This window comes from Melospiza melodia, chromosome 16 (genome assembly GCF_035770615.1).
Source record: "Melospiza melodia melodia isolate bMelMel2 chromosome 16, bMelMel2.pri, whole genome shotgun sequence".
Lineage (NCBI taxonomy): Eukaryota > Metazoa > Chordata > Aves > Passeriformes > Passerellidae > Melospiza > Melospiza melodia.
This window is the reverse complement of record NC_086209.1, coordinates 13,569,569-13,585,046: the sequence shown is the minus strand read 5'-3', so window position 1 is coordinate 13,585,046 and position 15,478 is coordinate 13,569,569. Positions and strand designations below refer to the sequence as shown.

General features: G+C 45.2%; 1 protein-coding gene across 1 annotated transcript in view; it reads left to right on the top strand.

The window, feature by feature from the left end:
• Positions 1 to 15,478, top strand: part of GPC4 (glypican 4) — a 66,904-nt gene that overhangs the window by 19,509 nt on the left and 31,917 nt on the right. Inside the window, exon 2 of the mRNA XM_063170703.1 lies at positions 10,932 to 11,090. Within this exon, the coding sequence (XP_063026773.1) occupies positions 10,932 to 11,090 (159 nt within the window). The remainder of the gene's footprint in view (positions 1 to 10,931; positions 11,091 to 15,478) is intronic.

The following is a 15,478-nucleotide window of genomic DNA, read 5'->3' as shown; positions in this document are numbered from 1 at the left end:
GTCCTTAGCAAGCCACAGCATGTGAAATGCTGTCTGGAGCCAGCCATCCATCATCAAGTGGTACTAGAGGGCAGCCAGACCAAAAGGAGTTATTCACATTGTATTTCTGTGCTTTAGGGAAGATCTGTCCCTGCCTGGAAGAAAGTGAAGTTTGCATATGTCCCAGCCAGAGGATGGAGAGATGATGCCCTTCAATGCTGCAGGACCCTCTGGGCAAACCCCTGTTTATCTGCCTTGTGCCAAGGGAGGCGATCAGAGTGGGGTCTGGGGGCACCAGGGGCCTGTGATTCTCAGCAGGTGTGGTTGGACAAGTTGCCCAAGCAAACTCATTCTGCCTGGGGTTTTAACTGTTCCTGATTGAAGGAGTCCAAAGCTCAGTGTTCTGTCCTGTACAGAGGTGCCTTTGGTGACACTGGGGGTGTGCAGAGACAGGGGAGGTGCCTGATTTCCCAACTGTTAGATTGCAGCTGGACTTTGCCACACCTGAACCCTTAAACCTTGTCATCTTTTTGTTTATGCTTCCAGTTACTACAAGCCCTAAGTCCTGACTCCAAAAGCCCCAAGCAGGCAATACTCTTGCAAATGGAGAAAATAGGTTTTCCCTCCAAAGGGAGAAAAAATATCTGTCTCTGGGGTACACTGCCACCCTCAAAGCAGCCCTGCCACCTCCTCCTCGGCTGTCACACACACATGCTGCTTCAAGATATGCCTTCTTCCTGGCAGAAGCAGCAAACTTGAATTTTTATTTGATGCCTCTTATCAGAGCTCTCCTTTTTCACTGGGTGGTCAGTGTTCTCTGCTTGCTTTAAAGCTGTGCTGCTGTCGGCCTTGTGTTTATTTTACTGGGGAGAATACTCCTGTGGAGATGGTCGCGTGCCAGGAAGGAAGGGATGTAAAACAGCATTGAGATCCTGCTAACAATGGTGACACATCCACCACGGGCAGCAGAGTTAGAATCCTGTGCTCACATCCTGAAAATGATGCAGAGCTGCTGGCACCCTCTGATCAGAGCAGGGCAAACCAGGCTGGCGCATCTGGGGCTGTACTTCCCCCAGTGCGCCTGAGTGCATGGTGTTAGAACCATCCCAAATCCTTGATTCAATTACACAGTTCCAGGAGGAGCACTCTGTGCAGCAGCCTCCCCACATCTGTCACCAGACACAAAATAACATACCCCATTTTCCATTGTGAATTATTTCCCATTCTGAAGGCTCATGTAACCAGGGTCAGCTTTCCTTTGTTCCCTCCTCAGAGCATTAGTAACTTTGCTGGGATCTCACACCTGAAAAGCACCAAAAGAGTGAGCACACCCCGTGTTCCCTAACTCAGCTCCTCACCATGAAGGTCAACAGCCAGCACCACTCTCCATTCAGGCATGGGGCTCCATCCCTTTCAGAGTCACAGGAGATCTTCGTCCTGGATTCCACCATCATGGATTCTCATCCCCACCTGAACCTTTTACCCAACCACACAGGACTTTTTAGGCAAGGAGATGTCTTCATGTAGTCAGCTCCCAAATCTGACTGGTAGGTTATGGAAGTACCACAGTTTAGCACCATGTGCCAGCATGCACCATATTTAACATCCCACCCAATTAGCAACCGTTTTATATCAATGGTTTATTTGCCTTATTAATGTTAAAGCCACTTGTTTCCCCTGTACTTCCACTTAGGTTATTAATCAATGTGCATTTCAGTTTTTTGCTCATTACTCTAATGGCACAAAAAAATTCCCCAGACTCACAGAGAAAGCTTATAATAGTGAAATGATTTTTTTTTTTTTGCAAACTTGTCAAGCAGTCAAAATACACTCTTTGATACCCAAACCAAAGCCCTTTCACCTACGCTTAACAACAGTGAACTATTTTCAGTTGAGCTTTACTGCATCTGTTAACTCAGCTGCTAATCCATCTTGCAGGCACAGGAATGGCAGTGCACACAATACCTCAGTGACATACCTCCCTTCAACACAACAAATAATCCTAATTATTTCCATAGCGCGTACCTACAGTTACTTAAAATATCGTATACAACCGGGGTCTGTCTGGCTTCTATTTTTCCATTTTGCTTTGTTGACAGCTTTGGGTTCCCAAATTTACTGCCAAGAGGGTCAGGGAGTGCAGAGAACACGAGAGATTTATATCCATGTGTGTACATTAAGCCAAATGCACATTAAGAAACTTAATTTTCTACTGGAAAGAGCAACTTAGGACACAAAGAGGGCTCTTGCATCCACCCACCCAAGTCCAAATAACCACTGCAAAGCTCATCCTGGACCTGATGACAGAGGCAGTCCCTGAAAGACCAAGTCTGGGTAAATGGTGTCTGCTGAGGTCAACCAGAGTGATTTTGGAACATCCCTCCTGGGCAGGGATAGACCAGCAGAGCCGTTCCCACACTCCTAACCCAGCTCTTCAGCCCCAGACAAAGGACAAAGATCTGTCTCTGCTCTCCACAGCAGCCCAGAGAAGCATCATTGGTCAACTGAGATCCCCTCCTGCCCAGCTCTCAAATTGAGGCTGGGGCCATGGGAGAGGTTCAGGTGGAAGTCCCCAAGGACCAAACCCAAAAACTCTACAGCATACCTGGGCTGGGGACTCTGCCCTTTGCAGGTGATGTCTGAGCAAGGAGGATGCAGGATCTTGCCTTCAGTGAGGTTTAAAGAGTTCATTAGAAGCTAAAACCCAGGTCACCTGAGGAAAAATACCATCACTGCTTCGTTTCCACAGCACAGCCAACAATTTCCTACCCGACAGGGTGGCCCAATACTGCAAGGTTTTACACCCTGGAAAAATATGCCATGATAGAGCCTGCTTTCATTCCAACAAACAGGATATTGAGTCAATTAGTGGCATACCAAACACTAACCAGACAGATGAAGATAATACATTTCTGCAAACATCAAAAGGGAGAGAAACCACACAAAGACCTGAATATACAAATAAGGCCAGGGGGGAAAAAAGAATATTAAAATATTACATAATTAAACTTATTATTTAAGCAAATCTGAAAAGGAAATAACTCTGGCTAACTGGAGGATTCTCCCTGGCTCTAGCTAAGACAGAAACCTTCAGTGGAAACCAAGAGTTGTTACTTAATTAAAAAAAAACAAAACCAAAAAACCCTCCATGGTATCTCTGAGGGAGAACTTAGGAAATGCAAATTCTCTTTATTATCACTAAATTCTTTAGGCATGAAATAGTTCTCATAACATATCTACCTACACACACTAAGTGAGTGGTGTTATATGAGGGACAAGCTATGGTGAAAATTATTGTTCTTTCATTCTCACTTCTGTGGTGGGGAGATTGGATACAGATAACAGATCAACCCACCTCCAGGATGACTGAGCCCCTTTAGCAGTTGCCAAAGAACATGTAAAAAGCCCAATACCTGCAGTCAGTAACTCTTGCCTTTTCCTAAGGGTAAAAGTCACAGGAAAAAGAAGTTGCATACAGCCAGCAGAGTTCAAAATTCAACAGAGATTGGTCAGCAGATTATACTGGGGTAATCCAAAAAACCTCACCAAGTATAATGTCATGCAATTAGAGGGGGGGAAAGGGGTGGAGGAGAAGAGAATCTATTTGGAACAGCAAGTACACAGAATTACTGAAGTCTGAGGCACAAGGAATAGCAAATAGAAGAGATCTGGCTGGGAGACAGTCACTTTCCTTGTGAGACTTTTTTTTTCTCAAATCCCCCACCAAGAAGGCAAAACAAAGCCAAAAACCTGCTTGTTTGTATTTATTTTTCCCCTGAAGCTTTCAGGTATTTGCAAAAAAAAAAACCCCAAAAAACCAGCCTCTGACCAAAACTGATTCCATCACAACCAATGTCATTTAAATTGGAATTGTTTTCCTTCTAAACATTTTCTCCCTCTACTTTTGGCCCCTCTCCCTCTGCATGCCCCAGACCCTCCACCAACCACCTCCAGGGATGTTCACACCGGTGCTGGGTGGCACCACACGTGGGCAGGCAGGAAAAAAGCAGGAATATGCCACTGGCCACCACTTTTCCAGTCATTTTTTCCTTTTCAAACACAGCTGATTCCAGTGTCAGTGCACAAAACGACATTTCAGAGCCACACAGTAGGCTCTTGTGAGATGCACCCAGGCTCACCTGTTTGTGCCAGCCCACTGGCAAGTCCCAGATCTGACAGTGGATGACCCTGGTGATTCTGAGGATCATCTTTTATGTGGAAAAATACCCCTAAAAATTACAAAAGCAACTCAGAGGGATGTAAGACATCCATGGTTTTGTGGAGGCACTTGGTGAGACAGATCTCTGCCAAGAGCTGCTGGTGGCTCATTTCAAGGCAAGCAGCACTGTCCCAAGGCACTGGGACTGTGGCTATGTGGCTGAACATCCATCCATCCATCCATCCATCCATCCATCCATCCATCCATCCATCCATCCATCCATCCATCCATCCATCCATCCATCCATCCATCCATCCATCCATCCATCCATCCATCCATCCATCCATCCATCCCCCTTTCCAATGTTATCAGCTATTCAGGGCTCAACAGAAGTGAATCTTTCCTGCTTGCACAAGCAAAACCAGGACACAAAGCAGAGCTTCCATTTCCATGAGTTCCTCAGCAGTAAGAGCACTAAAGGCATGTGAACTGGCAGCTGTGACCCAAGCAAAAGTTTTTTTGAAAAACCCCAAAACCTAAAGATGTTTTTAATTCCTCAAATAAGAAACAAAGCTCGTGGAATTCAGCCACAATTTCCTGTTTTCGACTTAAAATAAAATTTAAAAAAAATATCCCAGGCTTTATACAAACAATAACATAATCTATAAATTGGAACACAAGAGACATGTTAATTAACTTCCAGAGAGATTAATTCCCTATTGCAGGATCCAAAAATAGGCACTGTGGAACCTGCTGCAATTCTGAGCCCAACTTTACACAGAAGAGAAGGGGGAAAAAGAAAACAAGAAAGAAACAAACAAACCCAAACAAAAACACAAGACCAACTGCAAACAGCTATATTAAAGGGCAGTGTATGAATAAATACACAAATATCTGGGAAGCAGCAGAGCGATGTTTTCCACTTGTAAGGACATGCTCCTTCACCCTGCCTTGAGTTTTGGGCAGGGAGAAGAGTAAGCTGGATGCAGGGGCTCAGCAAAGAGGCAGGACCAGCCAGGGCCACCCAAAAGTCCAGAGTGGCATGGACAGGAGGACTGCTTTTACTCCCCTTGCTTTGGTAGCAAAAGCCATGGGAGTTCCTTGTCCCACACAGCTGCCAATGGCAGGGATCTCTGCCCTACAGCACAGGCAGCCTGGGCTTTGGAGCAGAGCACCAACTCCTTATCTCCTTCCTCCTGGTGCCCTGCATGCCACCACAGAGCACCAACTCCTTATCTCCTTCCTCCTGGTGCCCTGCATGCCACCACAGAGCACCAACTCCTTATCTCCTTCCTCCTGGTGCCCTGCATGCCACCAGCCACCCACACCACAGCACCCACTGAGCCCAGGGGTCCCACTCAGGGAGGGAGCAAAATGAGCCCGAGCTCTGCTCTATTGTATTTGCTGGAGTCCCAATGAAGGCAGGAATGATGCATCTGACTCCATGTTCTCACAAGGCTAATTTTTTATTTTATGATACTATATTGTATTAAAGAACACTATACTATACTATACTATACTATACTATACTATACTATACTATACTATACTATACTATACTAAAGAATACAGAATACCTCCTCAATGCTAAAAAGATAATAATGAAAATTCGTTACTCTTTTCAGAGTCTCAACACAGCTTGGCCCTAATTGGCTAAAGAATCAAAACAACTCACACCAGAATCCAATGAAAAAATCACCTGTGGGTAAACAATCTCTAAACACATTCCACATGAGCAAAACAGGAGAAGCAAATGAGATAGTAATTGATTTCCTTTTCTCTGAGGCTTCTCAGCTTCCCAGGAGAAAAATCCTGGGCAAAGAGATTTTTCCAGAGAATGTGAATGCTGCACAGCACCAAGGAGAAACACACAGCTGAGTGTAATTTCACTTGGAAATATTTAAATGCCAAGACTGTATTTTGATGGTGCTCTTCATTAGCAGGTATCTAACAACAGTGTGAGCAGTGATTATGCTGGGGCTGTGCTGGTATCCTGTAGGGATTATGGCAGTGCCAGTGAAGATGGACAGGAGTTCATGGTGCATTCCCAGAAGTGCTGAGCATCCCCAGATCATTTTGTAGCCAGGAAAGCTGGGCAGTTTTGGTATTTTGGGTAAGTTGAAGGTGATTGGATTGAGTGGACAGTTCAGTAGCTGTGTCTGTCTCAATGACTCCGCCAGAGTCAATCACAAGCTCATGCTTTTCTTTCTTCTTCTTGCCCCTTGCTAGTATGGGGCTGGAGCAGTGGAGCTGTGCTCAGGGGTGATGCTAGTGTTTCTTGTCATCTTTGTTGGGGGTTTTGTAAAGCCTCGGTAGCATGTCAATTATATCTGATGGGTGGAGGCCTAATATTCTGTGATAATTAGAAGGCAAGTCTAGTGTGAAATTGGATTAGGGTCCGGCATTACAGTCCGGGATTCCTCTGGTAGCTGGTTCAGAGGAAGTCATAAAACTCCTTTAAAGATGACACAGGCCCATGTGTGCTAGAGGGGAGGGGCAGAGCACAAGGCTGAAATGCTGGCCCAGCTCTCAGCTCCTCAGCAGTGTTTGCCTCCTGCTCCTTCCCCACCCAACCTTACCCCAGCTTGATTTCTCACATGGGAGCAAAGTCCAGCAGTAATGTCTCAGACCATAAACCACCTCTGGCTTGTTTGCTGAGCTCCAGTGAGGGGCTGGGCTGTGTGGGGAGCCTTTTAAAGAAATATCCACTCCTCATCTCCCAGTAAACTGCTCCTGAAATTTTAGCTAGTTTTGCAGTTAGCTTAAGTATGAACTTGGTTGAGGTGAGGAGAAGCAGGCTGGGAAAGCATGCTAGATGCCCAGAAACAGCATTTTGAAAAGGTCTTGGAAAATTGTTTGGTAAAGAGAGCTGCTTATAAATATCATGTTGCCCCTGAGTTTGCACTGCTTACTTACTCATTTGATGAAAACTTGTTTTTCAACACATTGCAAATAGTTACTTGATTTGGAAGAAACTCTGTGTGCCTGGAGTCTGCTAAATGCAGTGTTTCTGTAATGGCTTATATCATAAGTTTGCAAGATTACATTTCTGAGTGCATTTGCTTGGATGTACAGATGGTAATGTCATGTACCATCACATTTGTCTTTAAACAACAACCTCCATTCCCCAGAGGTGTGCTGTTAACCAGCCAAGGAGCAAGTATCTTCCATAATTGTTGGTCCCTCATTTCTCTCTCTCTGCTCATATGTATCATAAGGAAAAATAAGGAAAAGTCTTGCTGCAACAGGCCATGAGAAAGATCTGCTGCAAATCCATGTCAAGCTGTGGTGATGGTGTGCATATGCAGTAGATACTTGGACTCAGTCTCTGCTACTTGAGCTCTTTTTGCCATGCAGCCCCTGATGTGATGATTGCACACCCTGCCAAACAATTCAATAAAAACCTAACTCGAAAGGAGCCTGTGGCAGAGTTATGTTTTTGCTGTGCTCACATGGTGATTAATTACAAAAGCTGCTGAGGTTTTCACACTCAACAGTAGATGAAGAGTTGCCTTGTATGGGCATTATTTGATGAGTTTTAACTTGGGAAATAATTATTGCTGAATGTGTCCTTGACAGTGAGTGCACACCATGGGCGTTCTCTACATAATATACATAAACATGAGATCTCTGCTAAGCATGCCTAAATACACATATTTTTCACTCATTTTCCTTAGAGGAGTTCACTGCCAGATTGACAAAGGGTGTTGGCTTTGATCTTGGCTCCAGGTTGGTGTTTATGTGTTCATAACTGGTCCGTGCTCACATGGAGCTCTCCAGCCTTCATCCCTTTCATTCCCCTGGCTGTAGCACTGTGGTGTTTGAAAGCTGTTTGGTGATGTCTTGTATCAGGGTCTGTCTGCATGGGATGAGTCCCGTGGATGGATCCTGAATGGATCAGCTCTGCTAGCAGGTTTAAAAGGCCAGACATGAGATTTCTCACACACTGTGTGCCAGTGTTGTTTGGATGTGTTTTTAGGGATGCGGTTGTGCTAAGGACAAACCTCTGTGTGGCAAAACTGGGGCCCCCAGTGACTTTCCAGGGGCATCTCCCACTGTGGCATAAGAAAACTGCAAGAAAAGCAGCCCACAGACCTAAACTTTCTGTTTTTAAATGCTGGGTAGCAGAGTGCATCCTCCTGTGATTACCACTGAGTAGCCAGAGCTCTTCAGCTCCAGACAGAGCTAATTCTTGATCATGAGCCAAGACCACATAGTGCTGACATGACTGAGAAATATCTTCCATAATTAGATTGCTTGGTCATTCATTTTTGAATGTCTGAGTTACATTTTGGAGCATTATTTCTTAATGATCAACCAAATGGGATCTGTGCAAGCTTGATTTACTGTCAGTAGTGCTCTTGCTTGGCTTTGCACGTGTGTCCTGGGGAGACACTGTCAAATCTGGGACAAAGGGGATTAGAGGAAATTATTTTGCTTTGTAACATTAGGTCAGATGGTAAATGTACTTCAATAATGTTAATAGATTTGAAATGAATGCCTGTATTTGTGAAATACTGGGCCTTTTTTAATAATAAATAAATTGGAGAAGTTGTTAAAACCACTGTGTTAGGGATCACAGGGCATCTGTGGACAGCTTCAGAAGTGTCTGTGAAGTGTGACTAGGGAAAGAAATCCCACTATCAGTAGGTCTGAATTAGCTTTGCTGCTATTCATGGTTTATGTTGTGTCAGAGTCCTTAGTCCTGTATTGGAATTGGAGCAGAGATTCAAGATGAAATAAAGCAGTGGTGCTTGGGCACTTTCTTATTTTGATGCTTGCTGGTAAGGTGGGCTCAGAGAGGAGTTCCCAGGCATGTTCTAGAATGGATTTAGTGGGCAGGATCTGAAAATCTGGGTGCACCCCTTCCTCTGTTTTAAATGACTTATGAAGCTACCTGGAGATGCCTCTCTTGGAGCTGCTGGAGGTACTCCTCTGAGACAGAATAGTCTGGGGAAAAAAGATAGATCTGTAAGGAGTCAGTGACATTTTCCTGTGTTTTCCGAAAGCTGTGCTTGAGCAGCACTGCTTCCCGTAGCAGATTTTGAGCTTCCCATAATTGAAGAGCAGTGGATGGTCTTGTGCAATAAATTAGCTGTGTCAGAATTATCTGCTGGTCAAGGTCTCCCTGAAATGCCACAAAAAACAAACAAACCCTGTAGTGCAACAGGGAAATAGATTTTAGGAGGAGAGGTTCTTAGGAACTATATATATAGAGAGAGAGATAAAAATATTTGTGTCGCTTTTTAAGATGGCCCTGAAGTGTCTGTAAGGAGAGACACTGACCTTTCTGACTGGGAAGTCATGCACAAAGGTTCACTACCTGGGCAAAAGGCATTGTTGAGAAATCTTGCACAAGGCAGGCAGAGCATCAGCCTGTTGTGTTAATCATGGGCAGGCTCTGAACTGTCCAAAACCTGCTTTTGTTTCTCTAAACCCAGTTTTGATGCTCTGGCAGGTAGGATGGGTGGCTCTTCCGTAAATGTGTGGTGCGCTGCCTGTCAGGAAGATGTTATTTTCTGCATGGGGGCTGACAAGTCCTTTGCAGCTCTGACAGGAACCTCCACGGTGGTTGGAGGTCCTTGGTGACTCCCAGGGTGGGAGCAGGCAGGGAAGAGCTTTCCCTTCTCCATCTGTTTGCTCAGAATGAAGGATAAGGTCTGGCAGCAGGGTGTGAAATGGGAGAGAAGGCAGCAGCTTACATGTTGGCTGTGGCTTTTAAAATCTTACTTGGAAACATGAGTTTCTCATCCTGACTGCTTGTTTTGATCCTATCTTCTGTGTTGACAAAGATTTGCACAATTTGCCCAAGTTTGAACCATTTCAGCATCAGCCCACCTGCTTTGTGTTGGTGCAGTATTGTGGGGCCTGTCAGAGGGCTGGAGCTGAGGACTGCTGTGCCAAGGGTTTATCTTGGCCCACAAAAGTTGATAATGAAATTTTATGAGTGGTGCTGGAAGGGGACAGCTTCATCCCACACTGCTGCAAGGCACCAAAAAGCAAATTACATGGGTCCAGACCCTATGTCCAGATTGTCTGAGAGATTTTGAAATGGAGCTGTTGCAGATACTGAAACACTTGGTGAGGATCCCTCTGACCAAGTCAGCCAGATGAGTGATGACCAGATGACTCTTAGGAAAGAATTATCTTAAGGAAAAAAATCTGTTTGAAGTCTCCAAAAACAAACCCCCTATTTCCTCCAGGATGATGACAGAAAACTGCAGAATTAGGAGCCAGGAAATATGAAGCGTTTCCATGAGCCATTGCATAAAGCAAGTATAATTTAGTGTCAGTGACAACTGTGCTTCTGAGAGAGACTGCTTCTCCTCTGATAATTTGATTGGGGAGGGGTGAAGAAAAAAGCACTTGTCTGGACAAAAAGGGCCATTGCCACTGATGTTGTGTACTAACTGAATGAACTGTGGAAGTATTTAAAATACTCAGCAAAAACGTCATGCAAGTTACCACACACAATATATCCATATACAGGTCAATTTTCTGATTCCTCAAATTATACTCTACAGAATGAGTATTTCTTTATTCTGTTTATTAGCTGAATGAGTAAGAGGACACTTTTTAATGTTCTCTCAGAAAAGCAAGGTTTTTACAAGTGTTGCTATAAAGTTTCTCTAAGTAATCAGGTTTTGATGTGCTTGGCCCCGTGCTCGCAGTGGAGGAATCTCCTATGAAGTAAATGGTGCTGCAAATCTTCACACACCCTGCCTCATGAGACCTCTTTTCTCTGGCACAGAGAGTCCTTTTAACTTGGGATATTTTCTTCTCTGCTTTTCAGGTGACCACTTGAAAGTCTGCTCTCAAGGCTACACATGCTGCTCCCAAGAAATGGAGGAGAAGTACAGTCAGCAGAGTAAACACGACTTCAGAAACGCTGTCGTAGAGCTTAGCAATCACCTACAAAACATGTTTAGTTCCCGGTACAAGAAGTTTGATGGTAAGTGCAGAGACCTTGAACTTGCTCTCCTTGGGATAAAAATGTGAAAAATCTCCATCCTGTTGTTTCTGTGCAGTTTTTCTGCTCTGTCTCCCCCTTTGCGGGAAAGTTCATGACTCTGCTCAGAGGGCAGAGCATGCCTTGTTTTGCAATCCTGTGAGAGAGAAGTATTTGCTGATTATGGCTGCTTGTTTCCCAAAGAGAGAGATCTTTCTTTCTGATTAATCTTTTGAAAAGCCATTTTGCTCTAATGTAAGATTGCATTTGGTTTTGTTGGTACATCCGCGAGCGCACGTAATTGTAACATGCACGTCTTGCAGCCCCGATCCACAACAATGCTGCTCTTTCCCAGCACGTTGTGACCCCACAGGATTTGTATCCATCTCACTTTTAGCCTTTGGGGCTAAGCAGAGCAGCAGATAAACACAGTGGTTTTGTGTGGAGGCCCAGGGTTCAAGTGTGATGTGGGGTCAGAACCATAATGAACAAGTCTCGGCTGAGTTCCCATCGCTGCAGTGATGCTAACTGCTGACAGATAAGCAAATGACTGGTCTTGGTATTGCCCTTGGGTTCACATGTGTCCTGTCAGACTGGCTCTCCATAGGCAAGCCTGGCTCATGGGAGCTGCAGGAAGAAGCTCCCTTTGGAGGAAGCACAGCCACCACTGCCCACCTTGTAGCCAGGTGCTTTTCCTTTGAGAGCAGCTCTGCAAACAGCCAAAGTCAATGCCTGGACACTGGGCACAGCACCTGGCTGAGGTCCCAGGGCATTTCTTGGTTTGCTTCTGAGCTCTTGGTTTGTTCCTGTGGGGCTTTGTAGGTGCCTCAGTGCTCCTACAAAGGAGCCCCCTCCTACAGTGCAGCCCCCATTGCCTGGGCATCTGGGGAGGGGGAGCAGGATGTCAGGCTGCTGCTTGGGTTGTCCTTGTTGGCTGAGGGAGTGAGGTGACAGCCAGCTGCATATGGAAGTATCTGACAACTCAAGTGGACTGGGTTGCTCACATTGTTCTGCTTCTACATCACCGTCACACTCTGTGGTAAAGGACAGTTCCCCTATGCAGCTCCTTTAGACATTTGTTCCCTTGTTTGGTCATTGCTTCAATGTGAGTTTTCTATGAATATCCCAAAGTCTGTGCCTTGAACCTCATAGCAACCTCCTCTGCACTACTACAGCAGGTAGCAGCCTCTTGCTTTCAAAAGGGTTGGCACTGGGGTGAGAGGAAAAAAATCCCTGGGTATGAAATTGCAGTGAGTCAAAGTAGAATTATGCAATCATCTTGATAGCATCTAAATCTGCTGGCTAAATATTTCCCTCTTAACCTCTGTTGTCTCTACCTGCTGGTACACCAAAGGGGTGATAGAGGGAGAACCAAAGTGTCTAGACTTGCAAGCTTATTAAATGCAGAACAAGACACTTAATGAAATCCAGCCCATAGATAAGCCTGTTCAAAGAGACCAGAGGAGCGGCATCTGCTTCACCTTAAATGAACGACAGGGCTTTTTGAAATGCTGCATTGGGAACAAAGAGCATGCACAGGTCACTGCATTAGCATCCCTGACTGGAGCAGACATCCTGAGAAGTGCATCTGCCCCTCTGTGGGGGGAGGGATGGCTGCAGGGGGACATTAAGCCAAGCTGAGATGGATGATTGTCAGAGCACAAGTCTTCAAAATAGTTGAACTTTGGAAGGGAGCCTGCACAAGCTTTTTTGTCTGCTCTGTGGTTCTCCTGTCAGTCCCTCAGATCATATTCTGTGCTGGTCTCACTCTCACTTCAGCCTGGGAAGTCCTTGACTGGCAGGTCTGGAAGGGGATGGTGTTGTTCAGCTGTTCCTGAAAGCTGGGTTTAGTGTGCCTGGCCTATCCCTCAAGGGTGTGTCTGTGCCTCATCTGAAACTAATGAAGGAGAATTGGCAACCTCCTCAGCCTGTCCCAAAGCCTAATGACTCTGTCTTTGAGTGCTAATATCAGAACTAAATCTTCATTTGCTGCAGACAAAGCTGATTTAGGGATTTTTTTTTAATCTTACCTGGGGTGGAAGTAGAGATGAACTGATTACCACCCTCCATCATTTACCTCTTGGGAGGCTTTTAATCATGACTGCCTCTCTCCCTCCAGCCCAGTCACCTGGAGGCTGAAGGCACACCTTCATCCTGGTTGCTGGAGCAGGTTGAGGAGTCTCCTCGCTGAGATCCTCAGGCTCATGTAAAAATGTTGGAGTTCCATGCCCTAGACTGCTGTGTTTTGTTTAAGAGCCTGCTGTTGAATGTTTGGCTGCTTGTTGGATGGCTTTTCCTTCCTTCGGTCTTGGTGCTTGGTCATCAGATCAGCTGTGGTCGGTTGTGTCTTGCACATTTGAGTTCCTCTTGCCCAGCATGATTTATCCCACACTTTTTGATCTAATGTACCCAAACTACAGGGAGGAGAGGCAATCAAGACCTGTATATTTGTCCTGATCCTTAGGGATGAGACTGGAAAAGGACATCATCCCTTCCAGAGCTGCTCTTCTGCATGGACCCAAGCTCTGATTTTACTATTTGCAGCTCTTCAGGGCTTCTTTATCATTTGTAGGGAAATCCATTCAAATGGAAATAAAACTGGCAAAAATGAGCTGTACACCTTCCTTAGTTTACATGAAATCCTCTGTGCTACAGCTGTGAAGAGTGACTGAGTAGGCAGGGTGAGTTATTAGAGACCAAATTCACTTCAAGTGGACTGGACACTTCTCTTGAGGGTGACACATCCCCAGACTGCCATTGGCCACTCCAGGGTGCAGCCCAGACAGCAAACCCTGTCCTCCAGCCCTTTGGAAATCTTTGTTGTGGGTTCTCTGGCTGCTGATCTCCCAGCCCTGACATTCAGGTCTGGGAGGAGAGGCAAACCTGCCCTGCCTCCGTTATGTGCTTGACCTTTGCAGCAGTTGCTGCTGCAGAAGGACAGTCCAAGTGGCGGCACATCCTTTGGATGGAGGCTGGGATGCCCTGTGGCTTCTGGAGTGTTTGCTTCAGCTGTTGCTGGAGCACTGTGTGCTGTTGGAACTGTTGCCAGAATTGCTCTGATCTGACACCAAAGCCGTTCAGAAATGGATTATCTGCTCTTTAATCAGGAGCATGGAACAATCTGCTGATTATCCACCCCCAAAGGGCTGACCAGGAGTCATTTCAGCTCCCAGTGCATAAAGTGACAGCATCAGATCCTCCTGTGTGTATTTGGTTTTCAGGCACTGGGAGAACTTGTGAGCTCAGGAGTCCCATATCTTACATATCCTGTCTAAATATTTGCTTACAGTACAGGTATGTATGCCCCTGGAGGTCTCTCCTGTTGTAATTTAAACCACCAGCCTGATGCCAGCATTGCAGTAAGAGATGTATTTTCAGCAGCAGGGGAAATGCTTTTTTGTTAAAATAAAAAATACTTTGTGAGTTGTTGGATTCACCATTGCTAAATTATTTTAGAGGTGAAGATTTGCTGGTTAATCTTGCATATGTTTATGAGCTTCACTAAGAAATTAGTGGGTAAAATTTTTTGGCCATGTAAGTGTCTCCCTCTGTGACAATGACATTAATGGGAAAGCTGTAAATCTGCCATAGAATCAGCTATAGCAGTCAGGGATTTAAACACCCCCTCCTTATTTTTTTAAATAAAATCTCTTGTGCCTTGTCTTCTTATCTTCACAACTTACTGCCCTCCCCTTCACTCTCCTGGGGATTAATAATTATTGGAATTAATGGTGACATTAAGACTGCATAAATGCTCAGTTCCATGTATTAAATTCGAACTTTCACCTCTTTTGCCCTTTGAGGCTGAAGTTTTCCATGCCAGGGTCTGTGCTAGCCAACATTGCTTTGGGGAAGCTGCTCAGCTGTTTTGAGGAATTGGAGCCAGGACAGGACATAGCCCATAACTCTTCTGCAGTGTTTCCGCTGTTCCGTTGCTTCCTAGATAAGATGTTCTTACTTTTCACTTTTTAAAGACACGTCCTGAATCTCTTGGAAGATGTAACTGTTGTGCTAAGCCCTTTTCTGGGGGCAAAAAATAGAGGGGCTGCTGAGTCCCACAAGCTCCTTGTTTCTCCTGCCCCTGTATTTCACAAGCACTTTTGGTGCACTTAAACCAATATGTGTCCCTTTTCTTTTGTGCATTCCAGACTTAAGCAAGGCAGCAGACTTCTGGGGAAGTGTGTGAGGGGTCTGTCTCTGGGCTGGGCTGGCAGTAGGTTTGCAGTTCCCAGTGCCCAGATGACAGAAGGAGTTGTGTCAAATGGTACAGCCCACGGCAGCACCTGGGAAGCGATTAAATGCCAAGAGTTCAATTTCTGATCCGATCTCTCTGGATTTTCCATTAGCATTTAAGATAAAACAAATACAGAAATGTAAAAGGAAACCCTTTA